A 24,245-nucleotide genomic window follows, 5' to 3' on the forward strand; every position below is an offset into this window, starting at 1 on the left:
TCACAATTTAATAGTACTACTATTTTTTATAAATGTTGTATGAGTTTTAATAGTACTACTATTTTTTATAAATGTTGTATGAGTTTTTTCTGTTACTTGCCACTTTTGCCACTTCTGCAATGGCTGCGCTGTTGTTGGGTCTTCAGTTGTTGCTCTCTCTTCTTCATTGATGTTATTCTTTATCATTCTGGAAGAAAATTATAGATATGGTCTTAATTAGTGCATATAAGGTTCTAAAATGCCTTCTTTGATATGTTCATGAGTTGAGGCTCACCAACATTTATATCAATAGCTATAAAATGAGTACATCCTCTTCTTAATGTGATATGATTTGGTTTAAGCAAATATCTTACCTGTATATCCTCTGTTCTTATCTCTTTTGGCCCACTTCTATTTTTTGCAATATTAATAATTAAACTTGCTTTTCCATCATAATTTATGACGTACTGCTTGCATTCTGATTGGATTCTTCTCTTCTCAACTTATTTCTTTCACCTTCCTTTCTGCAAAAGGTAAAATGTCATTCTAAGATAGGAGTAGTAGAGTTTATGAGAGTAATTGTTAAACGGCTATTCAGATAGAAATTTTGTGACTAAACTGATGAAAATTGAAAGGCGATGAATGTTGTGAATAAGAACATGTTTACTAAACATGTAAAATTGAGAGAGAAACTGAATTAGATTGTGAAATTATGTTAATAGAAATTCCCCAGTTTCATATTTATAGACTTTTAAAACTTCTCTGGTAAACCATTTTACATGATGGATAATACAGTAGCTTTTGTCTTATTTACTTATTTACTTATATGTAAAATTGTTCACCATATTTCAATCTTATTAAGATCAGTTTTTTATTTGATAGATTTAAAAATTGATATGACCGCCTCTGTTATGGAATATGCCAACTCAGTCTTGATGTGACTGCATCTCTTATGACATATATCAACTCAAAAATTTCCTCTCACTTCCACATGGACCACGAGGCTCGAGATATAAAGAGGGAGACATAGTTTATTAATCACTCCACCTCCTTCCAACAAAGCTGATTTGATATGGCTTATTATCCAATGAATATTCAAGTAATGGCTTGACTATAATATTCTACCATATTGAGAAGTTAATATATGTTTCAGCCATATTTTATCAAGTTGAGCGGGAAAATTTAGCCTGAAAAACTGTGGCTTTATATATTTATAGAGGTTGTTTACAAATAAGTTTTTCAAAATTTATAAACTCCTGGTTGTTGTTGTTACTATTGTACTTTCTATTTTTCTATTTTTATGATTTTTGTTGTGGAAACTTATGATCTAATTATTTAGTTAAATTGTTAACTAACTATTTTATAATTCTGATTTTTATTATATTGTAGTTGTGTAAGATTAGCCCTCAAAATTCATTTTAATTGCACATTTCCTTATATACATTTTAATCAACAGAATTATATTTATTCTACATTCTTAAATATAAACATCGCTATCTCTTTATTCTACTTTGTCTTACTTTTTCACTCAATTTTACAAATCAATTTTTTATAAATTATGTGTCTATTACTAAATAGTTTACTTCGGGGACAAAGATTGATATTTTTCTCCATATTCTATTTATATTTATTTTAAATTTTAAATTACTTACCAATTGTCTTCATTACTGAAAATCCTATGACCCGTGTGCACGGGTGTTGACACTAGTTAGATATCTTAAATTAATCTTGCAATTATTAGTTGTGAATTATTTTACTACTACTACTACTCTATTTGTACCCAATAACATGGAATACTTTTTTTCCAGCTCAAATTTTATGCAATTATTTTTATGTTAAGTGAAAAGATAATAAAATAGGATATAGAATAAGGTAGTAAGTGAAAAGATCAAAAGACAAAATATATTTTCATTTTATTTTCATACTTCAATTATCACGCCCTTCATCCCAAATTAATCTGACGGTTTACATCATCTCATATTGTGACATGGTTAGATGTCCTCTTCCGAGGGGCAGCACGAGAACAGATGACGAAACACGATTTACAGCAAAGGTTATAGCCAACACGAGGGCAAGACTAGGAGGCTCGTACTAGTTCAACGTGAATGGCGGTGCTAAGGGGATTGCGCAACATTTACTCTTTCAGCGAAAGGCGCGCATTCTGGACCTTCACAGAGAGCTTCAACTTCTGGTCCTCCATGTCTCTGAAAAGTGCAAGCAGAATCGCTCGATACACTTCGCATCTTTGGTTCGTCTGCTCAACTTCTGCTGTCAGTTCTTGGATTTTCTTCTCCTTCTCCTCCTGCAAAACCAATAGCATTAGGATTCTCTACGAGTGACACTCTGTTTTGTAGAGCGAGAGTGCTTAAACCGAGGAGACGAGAGCTCTAACATTCGTGATAAAGGATTAATGATCAACATTTCTGCTACGAAATAAAGCAAAAAAGGCTATTAGAAAAGCAAAAGAGAATTGTTTACCCAGTTCGACACCACCAACACAATTTGTACTATCATTTTCAGATACACTATTTATATTGGCAAAATGACTAAAACACCCATTGCTAACAAAAACAGACCAACCCAGGCCCAGCCCCGGGATTACAGAGCACGTCAGCCATATGTCTCGAAACCCTTAACCCTATCTACAATATAAGTATGCATGCCCAACAGCAATTCCCACAGCCTTTTAGACCTAAAAATGATGAGAAAGTTCGATGTGTGTGATTATACAGCTTCAGATGCGGTTTCGTATCATTGGCAACAACAGTATCTTGATTTAAAACAAAATGGAAAGAGATAATCAAGAGAATCTAACCCTGGATAAGCACGATGAAGACTGATTCTTGATTGCATCCATCTCCTTATTTCCTCCATTTGCTTCAATGGTGCAATGTGTAGAGCCAGAGCTTCTGCTCTTTACTGCAGCAACGCACTTTGAAGCCTCTTGCAGAGCGTTCATAGCCACATTGTACACATGTATAGATTTTGCGCCTTCTTCCACATACTTTAGAGCCTCTTGGCGTAGATTATCATGACGAACCATTTGAGATTCTTGATAAGTGCTTGGTCCCCCAAAAGCAGATGGCATGGCTTCTCCACAGCCGGTCTTGGCATTTCTTGTCCAGCGTTTCAGAACATATTCAGACGGGAGCATGAGCACGTTTTTGGCTCTGAAAACCGAGAGTATATGTCTGCATGTGATACCTGAAAATTCAAACATCCGACAACTGCACGTAGCTTTCAAGTCAAACGTGCTGAATCTGACCGAGTGAGCTCGGTGCTCTTCGCCAAATTTAGCCACTCGGTACGTTGTTACTCCACCAGATTCATCGACTATAATGGCCGGATTAGCAAGGGTTTCCACCAGCTCCCCTTGAAACTTCATGAAAATCCTCCGGGTGTAATGGTTCGCGGCCTGCTTCTCCATAGGGGATGGTGTCTTCAAAGCGGGCTTAGCACTAGATGTATCAAGGTCATCCTTCAATTCCTTCTCGTGCCAACTCGAAGCAACCTTCTCGCATTGTTTAATCAACATCTGTATTGTGGGGGAGCTGCTCAAGAACCCGTCAGAGAAGAAACTAGAGGCATCACTGCAGTCCACTGCAGATAACTCCCCAAAAAACACGTCCCTCAAGTAAACCGGGACCCACTGATCACGGATATTATACAAAGACTGCAACCACTCGTTATTCATCAAATAGTATCTACTCACTAAACTCCCCCAACAAGACTCGAACTCCTCAACCGTGTCGGCCTCATTCACACACTTCTTTAGCTCAAAGTCGAAGCTCGGGTTGACCTGACACACATTGCCCAACTTCTCCTGCGTCTGCCTGAACACACTCCACCTACAGAAGCGATTACGTGCCTCTGGAAGCACCTGCGCCACAGCCATCTGAATCAGTCTATCGGGATCACTAGTGACGGACACAGGTACACGTCCAGACATTGCACGGAGCCACGTCTGGAGGAGCCAAACGAAGGAGGTGTCCGATTCATTCAGAAGCAATGCACAGCCAAACAGGACAGGCTCACCATGGTGATTTATGCCCGTGAAGGTGACGAATGGTATCTTCGACCGGCTAGACCTATACGAGGTGTCAATCCTAACCGTGTCACCGAAATAGCTATAGTTCGACCGAGAAGCAGCATCCGCCCAAAACACATTACCACATAGCTCATTATCACCCTCAAATGCATAGAAGAAACCAGGATTATCAGCTGCCATTTTCTTAAGATAATCCAGCAAATACTGAACCCCGGGGCCAAGGTTTCTCTGCCTATTGCTGCTATTATTCATTTGTAATTTTATCCCCAATTAATGCTGCAACGAGAAATCAAACAGTATTAACCTAACAAACCCTAATCCCTAAGTAAAATGGATATAGCAAAAAATTGCAAATCCTAATCAAATTTAGCACATTCAAACCATCAGCAAATTAATTGAAGTGGGATATAATTCAAAATGCAGCAGCATAGAGATTCATATTTGCTCACATATATCTGTATACAAATCAAACCATATGTGGAATCAGTTCTTCCGTTTGCAATTACAATTATATGCGAAAACGCAGAAATAGTATTATCTATCAATTCGATGGAGTATAAATACTCAATCAAGTAACGAGAAAAATCAAATAAAAAAAAATCGCTGTGAAAATTCTTAGTTATCTGCACAATTGAGCGGTTCATAAGCAAATTCACGCCCAAAGTAATGACAAATTGAAACTTGCAGAACGTAACACCAGAAATTGAAACGGTTTTTGAAGATTTGGAAAAAAATTCACGAAAACTTACTGCGCCGATGAAGGAGGTGTAGGAGCTTTCAGCGAAAGTTTTCAATATGTTAGTCGAAGTAAAAATGCATTTTGCCAACTTGACAATAAAATTAAACATAACACTATATGTATAATATGTGAAAAAATACCACAAATAATGTAGCCTTTTTTAACTTTTCAGAAAGAAGTCAATAATAATGGTATGAAATAAAAACCATGTTCTAATTTTACGGAGTACTAATAATTCTAATGGAGTTCATGTTCTTAATCCCAAAACTCCAATTAAACTAGCTACTCATTTGCATTAGTTTAAAATATTTTAGTTTTATTTAAGGTGTCTTCCAAAGGTTTGACTAGGTATACCTACTCAAATATACTCTATTTGCATAGATATGATGCATCTATGTCGATGATGCTAATATATTTTGGAAAGTGATAAGAAGTCGCAATGATTAGAAAAATCATGTCTTATCACCATTCTCCTTTGACACATCAATATTTTATCATTCAGTTTATAAACATGTATAAGGGGAAACAAACTAAAAATAATAAAAATAAGCTTTAATGGTTACGTGCCCAAATTTCTTCGATCATATCATGTTGAAATCGAGGATGGGCTTATTATTCGCACATTGTAGTCGTTGCCGCTAGAATCTCATTAAAGTCGCGCGGAAAAGAGATTAGAGTTGAAAGGTGATAGTAATGAAATAATAACGGGGTGTATTTATAGAGTGAAATATGAGGGGAAACACAAAATTCGTAGGGCGTGTGCAATAGTGGACGATCGTGCGCCCGAATGATCGGTCGACTAATTGGGTTCATCCACTATTGTGTATGCCCTAAAATCATACCATAAACACTACAGTATTTTTTTCATTTTTTCAAAATAATGTCGATAATAGTGGTATATTGCAAAGTCGAGTCCATTCGAAAACGTTTTACTAACTAAGTTGCATCGACCATAACCAATTAATAAAAGGGTCTGGCCGGGCTGACTAGTTGGGTTTAAAGCTCAAGGGTTTTTAGCTTCCCAACAAGGGGGTTTACACAAACTCAATTGGGTTTAGGGTTCTTCAAAACTACGGCCTTTGATCTCAATTGTTCTTCAAACTCAATTGTCATTCAAAACTACGGTCTTTGACCTCAATTCGCGGATTCCTGAATCACAGAAACGATTTTATCGGCAAATGTGTGGAGAGATTGAAATTGTTCGATGCTGGTATCTACAATTAGGTCAGCATCTCGCCTAAATCTCTCCAGATATCTCCAATTTATTCGATTGCAATCAGTTCCTTCGCTAGCTCATTCCACTCCTTATTTTTCGGATTCCGGCTCCGAGGAGCTGAATTCCGGCTCGGAGAATGATGTTGCCGTAACTAATCACGGCGGGAATGAGAATTGTTTGGGATTGAGTTCACGCGATGTCGTTCAGATTCTGCAGAATATGCAATCGGAACCGGATTATGCGTTATCCTTTTTTAACCAGCTGAAGGAGAGGGGATTTCAGCACGATACAGGAAGTTACTTGGCTATGATCAAGTTACTCTGCCATTGCCGCTTGGACCAAAAATTGGAGTCTTTGTTTAAGGATGTTGTGAAATTGAAAGGGGGGAATTTTTGTTTTGAGGTATCGGAGTTGTTGGATGCAATTGGTGAGGAGGTGAAGGCTGCTGGTGGGCGTAGCTCCCTGATTCGGGCGCTTGATGCCATGGTTAAGAGCTACGCTGGTTTAGAAATGTTCGATGAGGCGATTGAGACTCTGTTTGTGACTAGAAGGCACGGTGTTCGGCCGTGTGTGTCGTTGTGTAACTTTTTGATGAATAGGTTAGTTGGGCGTGGGAAAGTGGACATGGCTGTTGCTATCTATAGACAGCTGAAGAATATTGAGGTGGAGCCAAATGTATATACTTTTGGGATTGTAGTTAAGGCGTATTGTCGAATGGGGAGTTTGGGAGAAGCTGCTGACGTGTTTTTTGAGATGGAGGAGGCTGGGGTGGTGCCTAATTGTTTTGCCTGTACAGCTTATCTAAAAGCACTCTGCAGTCATGGCCGGTCAAGCTTAGCGTATCAGTTTTTACAAGCTTGGGATGCCAAAGGTGTCCCTGTGGATGTTTATGCTTATACTATTGTAATTCAAGGCTTTGTTAGTCAGAAGAATCTGAAAGAGGCGGAAATGGTATTACTTGACATGGAGGAACATGCGATAGTGCCTAGCAAAGTTAGCTATCACGCTTTAATCCGGGGGTATTGTGATTCTGGGGATATCGTTCGAGCCTTGGGTATCCATGATGAGATGGAGAAAAAGGGTTTCAGAACTAATTGCTGGATACTCTCTTCGATTCTTCAGTGCTTGTGCCTGAAAGGCATGTATTCTGAAGCAATAAACTGGTTTGTTAACTCTAAGAAGCTGGGCATCTTTCTCGATGAAGTCATATATAATGTTGTTATTGATGCTTTGTGCAAAATGGGCAAGTTAGATGATGCAAAAAGATTGTTGGATGAGATGAAGTATAAGAAACTCAGGCCAGATATTGTGCATTATACGACATTGATAAATGGTCACTGTCTAAAAGGAAATATTTTTGATGCTGTGCGTTTATCTGTGGAAATGAAACAAAGCGGCCTTAGAGCTGATATTGTTACTTATAATGTCCTTGCTGGTGGGTTGTCTAGAAACGGACTGCTGGATGAGGTGTGTTCACTGCTTAAAGTGATGAATGATCAAGGCTTGACTCCCAGCAGAGTCACGCACAACATGATTATTGAAGGCCTTTGCTTAGCGAGGAAAGTGAAAGAAGCAAAAACATATTTCATGAATCTGGGAGAAAAGAGCATAGAAAATTATTCTTCCTTGGTGAATGGTTACTGCAAATCAGGCAAGGTGATCGAGGGCTTTAAAGTTTTTTGTGAATTGTTTAACATAGGCATACTTATAAGTAGGAATTCATGTGCAACACTTATTAACAGCCTTTGTGTGGAAAAGGAATATAAAAAAGCTATTGTAGTTTTTCAGGATATGCTTTCTACTGATGATGGCCCTAATACATCGATATGCACCAATATTATAGCTGCTCTTTGCCACGCTAGAGACATGGAAAATGCCCGATGGGCATTTGACCAAATGGTCGGTAGGGGATTAACTCCCGATGCAATTATCTACACCATTATTATGAATGGATATTGTCGAGTGAACCGCCTGCAGGAAGCCTTTGATCTTTTAAGTGATATGAAGGCAAGGGGCATGAATCCTGACATTATAACATATACGGTATTGGCTGATGGGCTGAATAAAATAACTCTGAAAGAAAATCGATCTAGGAAACGTTCAGAAGGAAACAAGATGGTAAAACAGGAACCTTCAACCTTTTTGTGTGATGTGAAGGAGATGGGATTAAAGCCTGATGTCATTTGCTACACAGCACTGATTGACAGTCATTGCAAGTCAGGGAACCTTCAAGATGCTGTTTCCCTTTTCAATCAATTGATTGATCAAGGTTTACTACCTGATATCGTTGCATACACAGCCCTCATTTCTGGTTATTGCAAGCAGGGAAATCTGGGCAAGGTTTCAACTCTTGTGAATGAGATGTTATCCAACGGAATGCGACCAGATGACCGCATTATGGCAGCATTGTATGATGGTATCATGAAAGCAAAGAAACTGCAGTTTCAGCGGTAAATTTTCCCAAATTCCCCTTGGTAGGACTTATGTTTCCCCTTTTTGTATGCTGAACTAGGATTAAGATTTGCATAACCTCTCTTCTTCCATTAGATGTTTATAAATTAGAGCACCACATATTTTCTTATTTAGAACAATGGCAAAAAATCACATGTTGTTTATGCCCCTCTTCTATTTATCTAACAACAAGCCAAATAGCCACAATTGTTATATTTAAACTGCTTGTTTGATCAAGCTGCATAATTTAGTTATTAATTTTCATATTACATATCAGGTCTAGTATCAGCCCTTGATAGAGCCAAATTCTGGGAAATTAATACCCTCGGCCATGTGAACTAGGTTCAAGACAGGAGATCTGATCCACTATCCAACAGATTGCTTGTTCTGTCATTATTTTTTGCTCTGTCCTCTTTGGCCCTACTTAACTAGTAGTAATACTTAACGAAACTCATTTGAAGCCAAATGTGAAACATGCACATTGTCTATCATAGATATCTTTCCCTTTCCTGTAGGATACTTTACTTGGATGGGCTCTCATGAGCTAGTGGTTTATTTTACATAAGATTGTATGTTCTTATTTCATAGTAGTACTATTTTAACAACTCAGAGGGTGTTTGACTGAGCTTATAAGCTCCTTAAAACACTCTAGAAGTATAAGCTCCTGAACTACATATACGCTTTGAAAATAGGTGCAACTTGATTTGACATTTTTCTGTGCTTGGGTTTATCAGGAAATATTCTGATTCCCACTCGGTGAATGCTTCATGGATATTTATCCTGTAGGCAAAACCGCAAAAGTAATCACAAGCTTGGTCCAGCTATGCTACAACTGCATGCGCTGGCATTAAAGGTCAGTTGTTAAAATACTTGGAATTTTAAAACTGAATCTCATCACGTTTTATCTCTAAGAATTTGTTTGATTCAAACTGGAAAAGCATCATACATTGGCATTTCGAAATTCGAATGATAGTTTTGATCAGAACAGCATAATATCTTTTTCCGTAGGTCCAGAATAGCAGTAATAACACCTACTCCGTCCATCCCTATCGCATATCGGTCGATTAGAAGTATTTCTCTATGGCTTCTTAATGTGGTATTTGTGTCAGGAAAACTTGGTACTGAGATAACTCAAGATCTGGGAACAGAATTCCAGGCATCCGGCTATTGATTTCATCGGAATATACTTGACTCACTCTGTTTCAGGTAATCCTTTTTGAACTTCAGACAACACGCTTAAATTAGCATTATAACACACCTGCTCCGATTAAATAAAGTCCATGTACACAGTACACTATCTGACTCTTCTCAATTTCTTCAAGAAATTACTCCCTCCGTCCCACATTTGGAGTCACTTATTGTTATGGCTCGGATTTTAAGAAAGAGTTGAAGTGTGTAATAAATAAAGTGAGATGGTAGACTGTGTAATAAATGAAGTGAGATGGTGGAGTTGGTTGAAGGTGGGTCCCTTTTGACTTTTGATTTTTGTTTTGATTTATTTTAATGTAGATAATGGCATTTTTATGTAATTTTGATGAAGAATGTGGTAAAATTGTATGACCAAATATGGAAAATTTTAAAAGTGACTCTTAAACTGGGGCAGAGTTTTATGGCAAAAAGTGACTCTTAATCTGGGACGTAGGGAGTATTACTGTAGTTGTCCTTTTGTTTTTGGCTCGTGGAGTTGGGAGTGGATGTTTTTCCACTCAATTGTTTCCAGTTTAAATGACTAGTAGTATCTAAATTTCCGTCACTGTACACTTGCTACTATTTCTCTGTTTCAGATCGATTGTAAATTTACGTACAGCACTTGATCAGAGAAGATTGTGCAAGTTTGAGCTATGTAGCTTCGGCTTCAAGTACGATTCATCAATTCTATTCTAGCTACTCCAATCCATTCATGCATGGAAGTTTCAAAGAACAGCTTCTGGAAACATAAATTCCTACAAATTCAGTATCTCTATACTGCCACTAACGTCGTGGTGTGGTGTGGTGTTTGTCGATAAAATCTCACTTCACAGTTTGTTTCATATCCATGCAGTGGTGCTGCTTGGACATGCCCTGAAATTTGCTCATTTGCTGTTGCAGATATCTCCAGGGGTGTGGAGAGTTGCTTTAACGCGAGGTTTGATGAGTTTGGATCGATCAAAAGAAGGCGGGCGTACTTCTTCTCCTTCTCTTTCTCCTTCTCCGGCAACGTATAAAAGTTTCCTCCTCTTGTTGGGCAATGGTAGATGTATCGCATTTCGTTTAGACCTGTTTGTTATCATTCATGTATATACCTAATATTTTTATATTTTGAATCTTCCTGTTTGTTATCATTCGTGTATATTCGAAATTTTGAATTTTGAGAAAATATAAATCTGAACCGATCAATATTCGAAAACTCTAATTTTTTATAGCTAAATCTGAGCTGAACAAAAATACCTGAGATATTCCAAAATTTTAATTTTTTTTCTTATTATTTAAATATATTAGATTAATATTTTAATATATTTGAATAAAACATTATTTGAATATAATGTTAAAAGAAAATGTATAGTGTTAAATGAACACATATGTGAAACTTAATTTGATAAATATCATATGAGGGGAATGTTATATTGCTAATTAAATGCTTAATTGCTAACTACAATTCAATAATAGCCATTAGATATTCAAATTAAAGGCCTAGATCGATCAACAACCACGAAATATCAATACGATCAGCAAAAAACGTCAATAAGGCTATATGATTAATTCTAATAAAAATTAATAGGGGTATTAATGTCAAGTTAGTTATAACTAACTTTTAAAAGAAATCCCAAAACTTTAAATTCATATAACATATATCACATTAAAGATAATTTTATAAGGATTCCAACGATATACTACATGCATATGTTCCGACGTCAAAATTTGAAAAAAATTTGAATTTTTTTATTGAATTTTCGTATTTTTTGACCAACAAATTTATGTCAATACACCTTACATAATATGTCAATATTATGCTTGTAAAATGTCAATATGAAATTGTATTGATATTATTATGTCTTCGTGTTGATGTATTTTATACACTGTATTGACATTATATTTCTATAGCCCTAAATTTGGTAATTACTATTATTTTTTTAATATTAAAAAATGAAAAACGAAATTACACATGGTAAATTGTAGACCACAAGATTTCTAAAATCTTATAGTCTTAAATTAGTGGTAGTTAGCAACTAAGGAATGAGTTAACAATTGATCACTCCCCTATCACATAGGGAAATCCTAAATAAGCTTCAAAAGTCGTTGCAAAATTCATTTTCCTAGTAGTGTATTCTCAAAAAATACTCGTTTGTTTTTTCATTTTGGTTTATCAACCAAGATTAATCTGATAATCTCTATCTATATATGATAATTTTTTTTTGATGGGTCTCTTTTTTCAAAAATTTTAATTATTATTTTATCCTATCTCTCTTACTTTACTATATAGTACTAACTTGGATTAAGAATCGTGTCATCCACCGCCTGTTACATATATCTCACCACAATATTACAGAGAAGAAAAATACATTAAAAAATCATAAATAGAGACGCCAAAGAAAATAAGTAGTACTCCATATTGCTAATCATTCAACTCCATAGTTTACTGTGATTAACCAAGATTAATAGTACATGATAACAAGAGACTACACGATTGCATTTTCTGTAGCAGAGTATGTTTTATTGTCAAAATATAAGTGATGACTTAGCTATCAAAGCTGATTTCATGGTAAATATATCGACAAGGCCAAGAAATATCTTACTCTTTTCCTTTTAAAGATGGTCCTCCATCATAATCTGGGTTTTTCACGGCTCGATGATGAATAAAGGCTGCAGATGAGGAAAAAACACTTTGAAGAACACGGGGAGATGAAGAATGAGACGCTATATGCTGTGAGAATGTTCGTTTCACAGGGCCAAAACCAGTCGTTATTTTTAAGGGAACGATGTGTGTTAACTAAACTTGTTTCTTTAGTAAATCATGAACTTAGCTATTCGATAACTGCAAGGTAGCCCCTAGGTTGTATATATACCACCAAATTGTTTTGTACTTTTGCAGAATTTGCATTTTAGTGGGTAAAAGCAACAAAAAAAAGGCACAGTGACAAAGGTTTTGGTTTTAGCTATGATGGGAAATTTTGTTATTTATGTTTTATTTTAAGCAAAACAGAGGCAATGAAAGGATTTTCTGGTACTAATCGTTATGAATTGAAAATGAAGGAATGATGTGTGTAGAAGAGCAAAAGAGATACCGTGTCCACACTGACAGGTTTCCCATCCTCCGCTACTATCTCAACCACAGTGCCAGACTGATCAGCCTGAATGATACCACGAACACGCCAAATGTATAAGATAATCATGCATATAGCTTGAGGATTATGTAAAGTACGGAGTATATAACAAATCCAAGAAATGCCTAATTGCAATGCAAGCAAGAAATAAGTTCTTTCCCCGTGGTGCTATCGAAATAATTGAACTTTCCATAGAAACTTAGTCATCACAAAGCCCCATCTGATCCAAACATCTCTTGCTGATTTATTCATGGATTATACTCATTGAGACGGAATGTATAGACAAAAAATCTCGATTCTAAGGTCTATGGCTCTAGGAGCTTACCTCGATATCATTCATCAGTTTCATTGCTTCAATAATGCATATTACTTGTCCTTTCTGAACCTTATCTCCAACCTAGAAAAACCAACTCTGAATTAGCCTTTGGAGCAACTTATTAGTTATTACAGCATTGAAGAAAGTAACGAAGTCTGAAAAGAAAGCACATTATCATAAAATAGTAGTATATATACAAATTGATTACATTTTTTTTTGTTAACAAACTTGATACATCTGCATCTGGGAGAGATTATAGGGGACAAATCACACAGGATGGAAGACATATATATACACAATTGGGCTAACCTTTACAAAAGGTGGAGCACCAGGGGCAGGGGACCGATAAAAGTTCCCAGCCATTGGAGATTTGAATGGGGGATGCGATGACTTTGGCTTTGCTGGGGCCGGTAATGCTGCAGGCGAAGGTGAAGGTGAAGGTGTTGATGAAGTAGGAGCTGGTACATTTGTTGTAGGAGGTTGAGGTGAATATGTAGTCTGTGGGGCGTAAAATACTGGAGCTGAAGTTGAAGGTTGCAGCAGTGCTTCCTTTTTCTTTATAACCAGCTCACAATCCAATTGCTTCAGCTGCAACTCCACAATATCTCTCGAGTCTACAAGTCTGGCCATTTTTCATAAAATGGAATTTAATAGTATTACACTAGGAAACAGTATGACGATTTATGCAAATAAGCGTACACACTTGATGAGATCGGATACTTGATCCATAAAAACTGAAACAGATTCTGCATTTGGGATCTCTGCCACAAGTGATGGTTTTTCAACGGAGACCTTATCAAGGTAACGAAAAATATCAGCCCAAGTTCATGGCAGCATCACGCAGATGACTGGAAGATGGCTAGAAGAAATAATACAATAACCAGCATGTAATTTGCATTCAACAAATTACTGGATATGTACTACCTCGTTCATGGCGAACACCTTAAACGCATCAGAATGGTTCCGGCTAATCCCCTGTAAGAGAAAAAGGAGCTTTAGCCATATCGCGGTTTAAGTAACAACGTACCATTATTCTATCATTTGTGAACTAAACTGCCCTTGATAGGAGTACTTGAGCAAAAACATTAAGTTCTTGTACATCTAAACCTTCTAAAAAGCTCATCCCACTTTCTTTATCTTACTTAGGTTCATCACAACTAATTCGCTTTGAATACGAGCTAGAATAGCACAACACGCCGCAAGGCACAGATCCAGACATCAGCAAACTAATTGAACTATTTTTCCTTAGCAGGAACACATTTCATCTCATAAATCGTACAAAAAACTTCAAGGCTATAATCAATAAGAGCCAAAACAAACAAGAATTTCAGCACTAACTCCACCTACAGTGGGTAAAAATTAGAGTTCTGAACTACGAAATACAGAGAAATACGTTGCACCTCTACTTAGTGTTTGATCCAGTCAAGGAAAGAGCGTTCCATTTCAACATACGCGCGAATTAACAGTGTTTCTGCTAATCAACAATCAAAACTCATCTAAAATCTCTCTACATTACTGCATTGCAAACGCGTAAATCCGGCGCAATGTTAGACATAGCACCACAATGTACACACATCAACACGAGCTACAATCAAACTAAACCGTAAAAATGCAGTCACCTTAACCTTGATTTTCGCGATCGGAAACATTCGGCATTTTGATCGCGGGAACGAATCAATATGCTTCGATGGCGCAGCCAGCGGCGACGAAGCATTTGGACATGGAGTGGCGAACGAAGCCATTTTGCTATGAATGTATGCAGAACAATGCGTGTAGAGAGAGAGGTGGATTTTTGGGAAGAGTTTGAAGGTTTTTTTTGTAGAGAGAGTGACGATAAATTTGAAGAAAAATTAGCAGAAGAAACAGAATAACGGTTGAGCAGGCGATGCATACGAGGTGGCGTTTTGGAAGTTTAAACCAACAAACTGCAATACATACTGCCTACTGGCGTATTAATAATATCATCTTCGATTGATCGAGATTAACTTGTTCTTTTGATATTGACTGGGATCGAGATTAGCTGTTAAGACTAACAGCAGGGAATATAAATCATCTATGTTTTGAAATAATTAATCAGTCTAATAATATTATAATCCTTTGAATTGAATACCATCTCGATATAATTTTAGAGATGCGAACAAATGTACAAATAAATGAGTGTTTTACAATATAGAACACCATTAAAATTTACTAGTAGATGGGATTTACTAGTAGAATCACTAATATTACTAGATACAAGCTTGGAATATTACAAGATAATTTTTTTAAATCACAACTATGAAATAATCTCAAAAAATGAAGATCACTCGCACACTTATCGTAAACAACTTTTAAAAAACAATGAAAATGAACAAAAGATACCAAAATTGATATAGATTAAAAAAATAAGTTGGAAATACTTTTTGTTTATAAATACCATTCAAATCCAATTTATATTGCAACTATCAACTACTCACTCCCCGTATGGTTTGAAATTAGAATCATGATTGGTCATGGTCACATGTTTTGACCGATCTGTATACGTGATGACCATTTAAAATTTATAAAGCTGGTGTAGATATGTTCAAGGGTAGATATCTATATTTTTTTCTAAATTGAGTCACAATATATAAAAATACTAAAATTAGTGTTAGAATTTAACGATAGATGACCATGATAATCAAACACAAATCAGTTAGTAATCTCGATATAGCCAAAAGTAGGCATAATAAATATTGATTAGAATAATACAAAAAATATTACAGTACATTTTTATTTTTCTCATTTTGTTATTGAAACAAATCAAGCATGGAATATGTGAGAGCACCCTATTTATTTACCAACTACACTGAATTTTCAACAACTTCACTCATCCATATCATCATCATCAATCTCTTCGATCTTCATCCTCTTCACCGCCTGGGCAGCATCCGATCGCACGCCGTTAGGGATCTGGATCAATATATCCGACTTCTCCCCGGTCGTTGCGTTCACAAGCCCTCCGTTCTTTCGACCCGGTACGTTAGTGCCGATCCGTCTGTTGCAGCGTCAACAAACACGGTCGAGTTCTCATCTATCTCCTCCCTCACCAGCATCTTCGAGAGCTCCGTCACTACCCTCTTCTCCAGCCACCTCCGTATAGGCCGTGCACCGTATACCTGAGAGCAATTAACACCACAGTCAGCAACACAACACATCGGTTATCGATATACGTACATGCAGAACCAAGCAACGGATCTTACCGGATCATAACTCTCGGCCAAAATGACATCGAGTGCTGCTTCCGTGACACCCATGGCGATGCCCCTCTCTGCCAGGCGCTTCGCAACGTCTTTGAGCTGGAGGCGGCACACCTTTCTCAGCTGGTCGTGCGACAGAGGGTCGAAGACCACTATCTCGTCAAGGCGGTTGAGCAGCTCCGGCTTGAACTGTTTCCTCACCTCTTGCATCACCAACTCACGAGCACTTTCCATGGTGCACTTCCCGCTCAATCCTCTAAGAAGAAACTCGGCTCCGAGATTCGAAGTCATGATGATCACCGAGTTCGTGAAGTCTACTGTCCGGCCTTGCCCGTCAGTTAACCTGCCATCGTCCAAAACTTGGAGCAAGGTATTGAACACAGTGGGATGGGCTTTCTCCACTTCATCAAACAGGATGACGCAATAAGGCCGTCTCCTCGCAGCCTCAGTCAACTGGCCACCTTCCTCGTGCCCAACGTACCCAGGCGGAGCGCCAATCAGTCGAGCAACGGAGTGTTGCTCCATGTACTCGGACATATCTATCCTCACCATCAAGCTGTCATCGTCGAAGAGTTGTTCAGCCAGCGCCTTGGCTAGCTCTGTTTTGCCCACACCGGTTGGACCAAGGAACAGGAACGAACCAGTCGGCTGCTGAGGCCTTCCAAGACCAGCCCGCGATCTCAACACAGCCTCTGCAACAGCAGTGACCGCCTGATCCTGCCCCACGACACGCTGGTGCAGCCTCTCACCAAGACCGATCAGCCTATCCTTGTCATTCTGGCCAAGCCGTGTCACAGGTATACCCGTCCACCGGCTCACGACCTCCGCGATCTGATCCGGCCCCACAGTCTCCGTAAGCATCCCATTCTCAGTAGCACCACCTTCAAGATTCACAATGGCAGTTTCAACTTCCTGAATGGCTCCATATCTCAAGTCTGCAGCCCTCGCAAGATCATATCTCCTCTCGGCTTCTTGCAAGGCATATGTTAGCTCATCCCTCTTTTGCTTCAGCCTTCTGAGCTCATCAATTCTCTCTTTCTCCTTTTTGTACTTCATCATCAATGGCTGCAGCTTATCCCTCAGATCATCGAGCTCTTTACGCACCTACAAAATTAGTCGAAAATGTAAATACAATACATCATTCCTACACATTATGCAGCAGAAGCACATACTCAATTGTAAAAACAAACTCACCTCAACGAGACGAGCCTTGCTAGCTTTGTCCTTCTCCTTATCTAGAGCGTGGAGCTCGATTTCCAACTGTATCCTCTTCCTCTCCATATTGTCAATTTCCTCCGGCTGGCTGTCGAGCTGGACTCTCACATTTGCGCAGGCCTCGTCAACCAGATCAATTGCCTTATCCGGTAGATGACGTCCTACACCAACCTCAAACATTAGACAATGAAAACAACAGGACACTAACGCAAGATCACAGCCAAGCCTACACACATACCAGTGATGTAACGCGAAGACAACTGAGCCGCCACCACAAGTGCCCGATCCTGTATCTTTACACCGTGATGCCCTTCGTACTTCTCCTTCAAGCCCCTCAAGATGCTAACTGTGTCAATAACGCTGGGCTCCGCTACATACACCTGCTGGAAACGCCTCTCAAATGCAGCATCCTTCTCGACATACTTCCTGTACTCCTCAAGCGTAGTTGCACCAATGCACCTCAACTGCCCCCTTGCGAGCATCGGCTTGAAGAGATTTGCAGCATCCATCGACCCCTCTGTCCGTCCCGCCCCCAAAACCAGATGAATTTCATCGATGAACAGTATAACCTTCCCCTCAGCTTCTTCCACCTCTTTCAAAACGGATTTCAGTCTCTCCTCAAATTCCCCTCGGTACTTTGCCCCGGCTATCAACGCGCCCATATCCAACGCAATCAGCCTCACATCGGCAAGATTGCTCGGGACATCGCCAGCAACGATCCTCTGTGCCAATCCCTCCACTACCGCAGTCTTACCAACTCCTGGCTCCCCAATTAGAACCGGATTGTTCTTAGTCCGCCTCGAGAGGATCCTTACCACTCTCCTAATCTCCTCATCTCTTCCGATAACCGGATCGAGCTTCCCAGCCTGCTCCACGAGATCACGACCGTAGGTCTTCAGCGCCTGAAAATTGGTATCTCCGGACGCGCTCTCGACCTTCCTCCCCTCCTTACCCCGCAGTTTCTCAACCTCCGATTTCACCTTAGCGGTTGTCACGCCAGCCTCCTTCAAAAGGTCCTGAATTTGGGAATCTTCCAGAAGCCCTAGGATCAGCTGATCGACTGCTAAGTGCGTGTCGCCACGCGATTTCTGCAGCGACTGAGCGCGGCGGATGACCTTGATCAGAGACGTGCTGGCCGGTATCTCGTCGGGAGGCGGCGTCTGTGACGGCAGCTTCTTCATCGCTTGGTTGATAACCCTCTCCACCGCGTTAACCGAATCTTCGCCGGCACCTGCCCCGGCCAATGCTTGCCGGAAAATACCGTTTGCATCGCCGATCAGCGCTGCGGCGAAGTGAAGAGGTGTGAACTGAGCGTGGCTAGAGCTAATTGCGAGCTCGTGAGCCGCAGCGATGGCTTCAGTAGACTTGTGTGTGAAATTCTCGGGATTCATTTCTGCTCACAGTTGATTGAAATATGCTGCAACGAAATTCAAAAACACAGTAATCAGATGCGAAAAAAAAACTGCGACATCAGCGAAGAATTATCAATTTGAACACAACAATCACACACTCGCACACAAGCATCGATAATTGGGAGAATTTCAGCTTGTTCGATGAAATTCATGACATAATGCTACTCTGTTTCTACATATTTTCAAATTGAAACCACATGAAGAGAGATTATACCAACAGATATGGTATTAGGTATGGGCGAGGATCAATCAATAGAAATGCAGGAAAATGTAGCATAAATCATACCTTTGAACAACACCGGTAACTGGCGGTTGCGATTTCGGATTCAATGAATCTAGCGTCGAAAGATCGTTTGGTAAACGCTGTGTGAATTGCGATGATTGATGTTTGCGTAAGAAGTGAAGAGTGAGGAGAGATGAAGCGGCCATTTTTGATGAGGCCAGAGATATATCTGGAATTTGAAAGCCGCTGCTAGAAACTACTAGAAAATTTCAACCTACTCTGTTTAAATATTCACTTTTTATCGTGGGGGATTTTCTAGATTTACGTGGATTATTCTGAATAAATAATTAGCTACTTTATCTTTAGACAAAAAGTTTATTCATTTTTATATATATTTTTATTTAAAAAATCACTTATTTATACTGATATAAAATCTACTATTTTAATATTTATACGATATGTAAAAGGAGAGTTTTTGAGAAATTTACAAAATTGACATTTAATTTTAAAAATTATATTAAATTAAATATATAAAATTTAAAGATTATTAAAAGTGTGATTATGTGGAGTGAATGGGAGGTAAATTTTAGTGAAATGTTCTGAACATGTGATCATCGGTTTAAATGATTTCATGATATGCGTTAAAACGTCCTTCTCGTCCCTGTAAATAGTTGTTTAGAAGTGTTTTTGTGGTGATTTTTATTTAATACTTCACTTTAGAAACATGATTTTATTTATTAGTATTGTTATTTTGTGAGATATGTTTCTTAGAGAAAAAAGAAAGTGTAGTATCCCAGAAAATCTAATTCAAACTCTAACGGTTGGAGAACTATTATCCCTAATTAGTATTTAATGACGGTGTTAGGTGAGAAGAAGAATTCTTGATTTTGCTCCAACTAAAGGAGTAGAGTACTAGATTTTGGGGCACGAACTGGTTCAGCACTGTGGTGAGCCCGTTGAACATGTTTTCTGGGTTTCACATGATATATGCCTATATTTATATCATCTGTGAACTGGTTTTGATTTTTTACTGTGTTTATTCAATTTTGTAGGGGGGTGATGGAGGTTTGGCCTGATTTTGGTTTAATGTTTGATTAGAATTTCAAATAAAAATATTTTTTGTCCGTTCAATGAATGCTTGTGGTGTGAATTGTTCGATTGCATATTTTTATGGGTTTCATTTTATGTTTTGCTCTATGGGTGATCGTTTTAATACATATTGATTATTGATTTTGTGCATTACAAATTGATTTTGTTCCTTATTTTATTGTAGTTTTAGGTAAGGCGGACGACTTTAAAGATGACAAACGAGTTATTTTATTGTGATAGATTTTTATCTTCTACTCTATGATTTCAGTGTTGATTTGTATAGATTTTTTATTCTCGTATAATTAAAACTGTTACTCATATTGTTCATTGTTAATATTGATTCTAATTTTATTTAAATCATTTATACTTAAAAATTAATATGTAAAAATATGTTAATATGTGCAAAGCACGTCCCGGACGTGATACTAGTAAATACTAAAATTATAAAGAATCTTTTTTCCATGTAACTCTCTCACATATCTATTTTTAAACTCTAGATTATGTGATAATGGAAATTCAGTTTTGGTTTTTAATTCCAAGCAAGATTAATCTCATAACTCATTTAATCTCTGATTATGAACTTACAAGTTGTATATGAGATGATGCTTACATGACTTTTCGTACTATTTAACGATTCAAATGAAATGATGCTCCCAAATTTGAGATAGTGCGTTAAATTTTGATAGATACTATCCATAACTCATTTTATAATACGGGATCATGTGTCAAAAGTCATGCTGGTAAATGCCAGTTTCAAACTTCACGCTTCCAACTTGAGAGCATCCGCAATGGTGCTTAGGCCAGCCATAGGCCAGTTATAGGCCAACCATTCTCTCCTCTGCCACGTCAGCAACACTAAAAAACCACCTGCCACGTCAGATTTAGGCCAGCCATAGGCCATAGGCCAGCCGCAATAAAAACAATTCAAAATATACTACATTTACGGAATTAAAATTACGATTAAAATACGGAATTAAATTTAGACACGTGTACGGAAAAATTCATTAATTGCATTTTAAAAAGTTACATAGATAAAAAAAAAAGTACATGCATAATAAAGAAAAAAACTATCGTCGTGCAGTTCTCCGTGCCCACAACTCTTCAATTATATCCTTTTGGAGTTGAATATGAGCATCCACTGGGCGCATGTCGGCAAATTCCTTGAGTCGGCCGGCTTCATCGAGGGGTACCCCCTGTCGCACACTAGGGGTGGCCGCTCCGTGGCTTGGACCGGCTTCATCGTCACGCCGACCCAACTAGTCGAGCTTGGACGCCTTCGTCTTCGACGATCATGTTGTGCATGATAATGCAGGACGTACATTATCTCGGAAACGCATCCGACATCCCACAAACGCGTTGGGCCCTTGATTGCCGCCCATCGAGACCGGAGCACACCAAATGCGCGGCTCCACGTCCTTGCGCGCCGACTCCGTCGTTGCGCAAAGTAGGCCTTCTTTTCATCACTTGTTTGTCGGATCGTCTTCACAAAGACCGGCCACCGAGGGTATATCCCATCCGCCAAGTAGTAGCCCATATCATGCCGGTTGCCGTTGGCCACGAATGAGACGGCTGGACCGACGCCCGGCACTTCTCGTTGAAGAGGGGAGACGAGTTCAGACGTTGAGGTCGTTGTTCGACCCGACTACCCCAAAATACGCATGCTAGATCCACAGTCTCAGAATCAGCTACGGCCTCGAGGATTATCGTGGGGTTCTTTGACTTGTAGCCGGGCCGTGTAGCAGCCCCCTTCCAGTGCAAGCCGATCAGCTTCTTCCACTCCTAATGCATAAAATCTATGCTGCCTAACATCCCGTGGAACCCATGCTTCTCCCCGTATCCACCATACGCATGTACCGCTCCATCCCGCGGTTTCATGTAGGCCTCCATAGCCTCGTTCATCCTCCGCTCGTACTCCTTATGATCCCCACCACTACCGCTACCGTTACCACTCGTTGTTGTGATCCATCGCTCGATGATGCTCTTGTACACAAAGTTATAGAGAGAGAAAACTCGTTAAAACAAGTGGTGCAAATGAAAATGAAACTAAAAATCGCGTTTATATATGATTTAAAAAATAAAAAATAAAAATCGAAAAAAACCGCGGGCCGATCGCTAGCCGATCGGGGGCCGCCGCAATGATGGTTAGCCGATCGGCCAGCTTGATCGGCTAGCAATGACGAGCGATCGGCCAGCTCATTTCCGCCGATGCGCTCGCCGATTGCAATGGCTTACTGCTAGCCGATTGTTCAAGGTTCGGCTAGCCGAATCGGCTAGCGCGACGAATCGGCTAGCCGACCATTGCGAAAGCTCTTATTTTAAATAGATGGAAATAGATTATATGCTCAAAACTTTTGATTTCCTTCATGATCCTACGAAATAGTGTCCATGATCCAATTATGATGTTTGAATCTCCAAATGAGATGATGTGGCAAGCCCAATTAGTGTCTCTTAAGATTCACACATGACGGTGCTCAAAAGTAAGTTAAGAGCACTCTCACTGGTTAAGCGTTATCGTCGGCGAAAAATCGTCGGAAATCGCTGGATTTTCGCCGGGCGTTGGGGTGATTTCGGCGAAAAATCGGCGTTAATTTTACTGATTCATCGCCGATTTATCGCCGAATCATCGGCGCCCACTGTAACGCGATTCGGCGATTTTCGGCGATTTTTTTTTTTTCAACCAACGGCTATAATTCCTACACTATATATAATTCATCCTCCTCCATTCATCACACACAATCTTCATTCTCTCAATTTTTCAATCTCATTATCTCAATCTTCAATATTCAAAATTATGATAACAAGTAGGAAAAATTCCCGAAAAGGTAAGGGCAAAGAGCCGAGTACGCAAATTCCCACTGATGAAGCAAATCAGCAGTGGATGAACTCGTTGTTGTCGATGGGTTCTCCTCCCGACCAATATCCATATGCGGGTCCGTCCCCATTGCAGACTCCTCCGGTGCGCAGACTTTCTCCGTACTTCCAGTCTGCCCTCAGCATGCCCTCTCCAACCGACGATGTGTATCGCCCCCAGATAGTCACATCGTTGTTCGACACCCCTGGATCCAACCCAGACGACGAAGGATCTCAGGACGCGACGTACACAACGGATCCGACACTCAGCACGGACGACTACGAGGTGGAAGAAACGCCCGCCGAGCCGCCTTCTAGGAGCAGGAAGGGGAAGGCGCCGGCGTCGGCGTCGACGGCTGCGACTGATACGGCTTCCGATGAGAAGCCGAAGCGGGTAAGGACTACTTACACTATGGAAGAGTCCGAGCTGATAGCCAACTGCTGGGCGGACACGACGCAGAACGCGGAGCGCAAGCAACTACCAGACTGAGCTCGTGTTCCTGGGAGCGGGTTGCGGAGAAGTACACGAGCAACAAGACTCGCTCTCGATGAAGGACCATGGCAACGAGGCGATCCGCCGGCATTGGGAGCGCCTCATGAGGGACTGCAGCCACTTCAACGGTATATACTCTAACTTGATGACGAACATGACGAGTGGCCAGAACGAGCACATGGTCCGAGATGAGGCCATGCAGAGGTATAATGGTCCAGTTCTTGTCGAAGGGCTTCAAGTATTGGAACATCTATGATAGGCTGAAGGATCTCCCCAAATTTCGGACGGGGATGCACACCGCGCTGCACGGGAAATCGGTGCGCTCGCGACTTAGCGGTGCGGAGAGTGAGGGAAGCGTGACCCCCATCGACTTGACTGGGGATGGTCCGCACGAGCGCCCTGTGGGAGCGAAGAAGGCGAAAGGGAGGCGGAAGGGGAAGGGCGCATCGTCGGATGCCCAGTCGGAACCCCAGTTCATACAACAAGCCACGCTCTCTGCCAATGTCGCCAATCTGACGCAGCCTGTACACGCTATACTTCACCGGCGGCGGAACCCCAGAAGAGAAGCAGTCCCTCTGGTCGACCATCCAAAATATGAAGATCCCGATGGGCCTCCCGCCGGACGCCCCTCCCTCTTAGTTTTTTAAATCTTTGTTTTTTATTTGTAGTTTTTTTTTTCTCGTTGTATTATATTT

The 24,245-nt window shown here is 39.8% G+C and overlaps 4 protein-coding genes and 1 pseudogene across 13 annotated transcripts in view; 1 reads left to right on the forward strand and 4 right to left on the reverse strand.

Annotated features, from left to right (window-relative positions):
• Positions 1-186, reverse strand: part of LOC125209976 (probable manganese-transporting ATPase PDR2) — an 8,100-nt gene extending 7,914 nt beyond the window's left edge. The window contains exon 1 of the mRNA XM_048109553.1: positions 97-186. Within this exon, the coding sequence (XP_047965510.1) occupies positions 97-186 (90 nt within the window). The remainder of the gene's footprint in view (positions 1-96) is intronic.
• Positions 187-1,859: 1,673 nt separating this feature from the next.
• Positions 1,860-4,901, reverse strand: LOC125216622 (protein FAR1-RELATED SEQUENCE 9). The gene is made up of 3 exons (XM_048118376.1): positions 4,777-4,901; positions 2,795-4,303; positions 1,860-2,281 (listed from the first exon to the last, which is right to left on the reverse strand). The coding sequence occupies exons 2-3, from the start codon at positions 4,277-4,279 to the stop codon at positions 2,114-2,116; spliced, it is 1,653 nt and encodes a 550-aa protein (XP_047974333.1). The 5' UTR covers positions 4,280-4,303; positions 4,777-4,901; the 3' UTR covers positions 1,860-2,113.
• Positions 4,902-5,780: 879 nt separating this feature from the next.
• On the forward strand, positions 5,781-10,754 carry LOC125214442 (pentatricopeptide repeat-containing protein At2g26790, mitochondrial-like). Of its 9 annotated transcripts, none has more exons than XM_048115470.1 (5): positions 5,781-8,432; positions 9,168-9,286; positions 9,543-9,639; positions 10,218-10,425; positions 10,522-10,754. In XM_048115470.1, exons 1-2 carry the CDS (start codon positions 5,971-5,973, stop codon positions 9,217-9,219), a joined length of 2,514 nt encoding a protein of 837 aa, XP_047971427.1. In that variant the 5' UTR covers positions 5,781-5,970; the 3' UTR covers positions 9,220-9,286; positions 9,543-9,639; positions 10,218-10,425; positions 10,522-10,754. The 9 variants fall into 9 exon arrangements, with proteins under 9 accessions (XP_047971427.1, XP_047971425.1, XP_047971426.1 ...); XM_048115468.1 differs by having other exon boundaries at positions 10,218-10,420; XM_048115469.1 differs by having other exon boundaries at positions 10,218-10,415.
• A 1,252-nt stretch (positions 10,755-12,006) lies between these two features.
• LOC125213190 (biotin carboxyl carrier protein of acetyl-CoA carboxylase 2, chloroplastic-like) lies at positions 12,007-15,190 on the reverse strand. Of its 2 annotated transcripts, none has more exons than XM_048113586.1 (7): positions 14,670-15,190; positions 13,975-14,025; positions 13,754-13,842; positions 13,360-13,672; positions 13,060-13,131; positions 12,696-12,761; positions 12,007-12,273 (listed from the first exon to the last, which is right to left on the reverse strand). In XM_048113586.1, exons 1-7 carry the CDS (start codon positions 14,790-14,792, stop codon positions 12,250-12,252), a joined length of 738 nt encoding a protein of 245 aa, XP_047969543.1. In that variant the 5' UTR covers positions 14,793-15,190; the 3' UTR covers positions 12,007-12,249. The 2 variants fall into 2 exon arrangements, with proteins under 2 accessions (XP_047969543.1, XP_047969544.1); XM_048113587.1 differs by having other exon boundaries at positions 14,676-15,185.
• Positions 15,191-15,774: 584 nt separating this feature from the next.
• Positions 15,775-19,337, reverse strand: LOC125213189 (annotated as a pseudogene).
• Positions 19,338-24,245: the final 4,908 nt, after the last annotated feature.

This window comes from Salvia hispanica, chromosome 3 (assembly GCF_023119035.1).
Source record: "Salvia hispanica cultivar TCC Black 2014 chromosome 3, UniMelb_Shisp_WGS_1.0, whole genome shotgun sequence".
In the NCBI taxonomy this organism is placed as follows: domain Eukaryota; kingdom Viridiplantae; phylum Streptophyta; class Magnoliopsida; order Lamiales; family Lamiaceae; genus Salvia; species Salvia hispanica.

Excerpts from the sequence above, each read along its gene's own strand:
- LOC125214442 (XM_048115466.1), top strand. The coding sequence starts at position 5,971 with ATGCTGGTATCTACAATTAGGTCAGCATCTCGCCTAAATCTCTCCAGA. Across the intron at positions 8,433-9,167 it reads AAGAAACTGCAGTTTCAGCG|GAAATATTCTGATTCCCACT; the intron begins GTAAATTTTCCC and ends TGGGTTTATCAG.
- LOC125216622 (XM_048118376.1), bottom strand. The coding sequence starts at position 4,279 with ATGAATAATAGCAGCAATAGGCAGAGAAACCTTGGCCCCGGGGTTCAG. Across the intron at positions 2,282-2,794 it reads CTTCATCGTGCTTATCCAGG|GAGGAGAAGGAGAAGAAAAT; the intron begins GTTAGATTCTCT and ends TTGGTTTTGCAG.
- LOC125213190 (XM_048113586.1), bottom strand. The coding sequence starts at position 14,792 with ATGGCTTCGTTCGCCACTCCATGTCCAAATGCTTCGTCGCCGCTGGCT. Across the intron at positions 14,026-14,669 it reads TCGCGAAAATCAAGGTTAAG|GGGATTAGCCGGAACCATTC; the intron begins GTGACTGCATTT and ends TTTCTCTTACAG. Across the intron at positions 13,673-13,753 it reads CAAGTATCCGATCTCATCAA|ACTTGTAGACTCGAGAGATA; the intron begins GTGTGTACGCTT and ends AAAAATGGCCAG.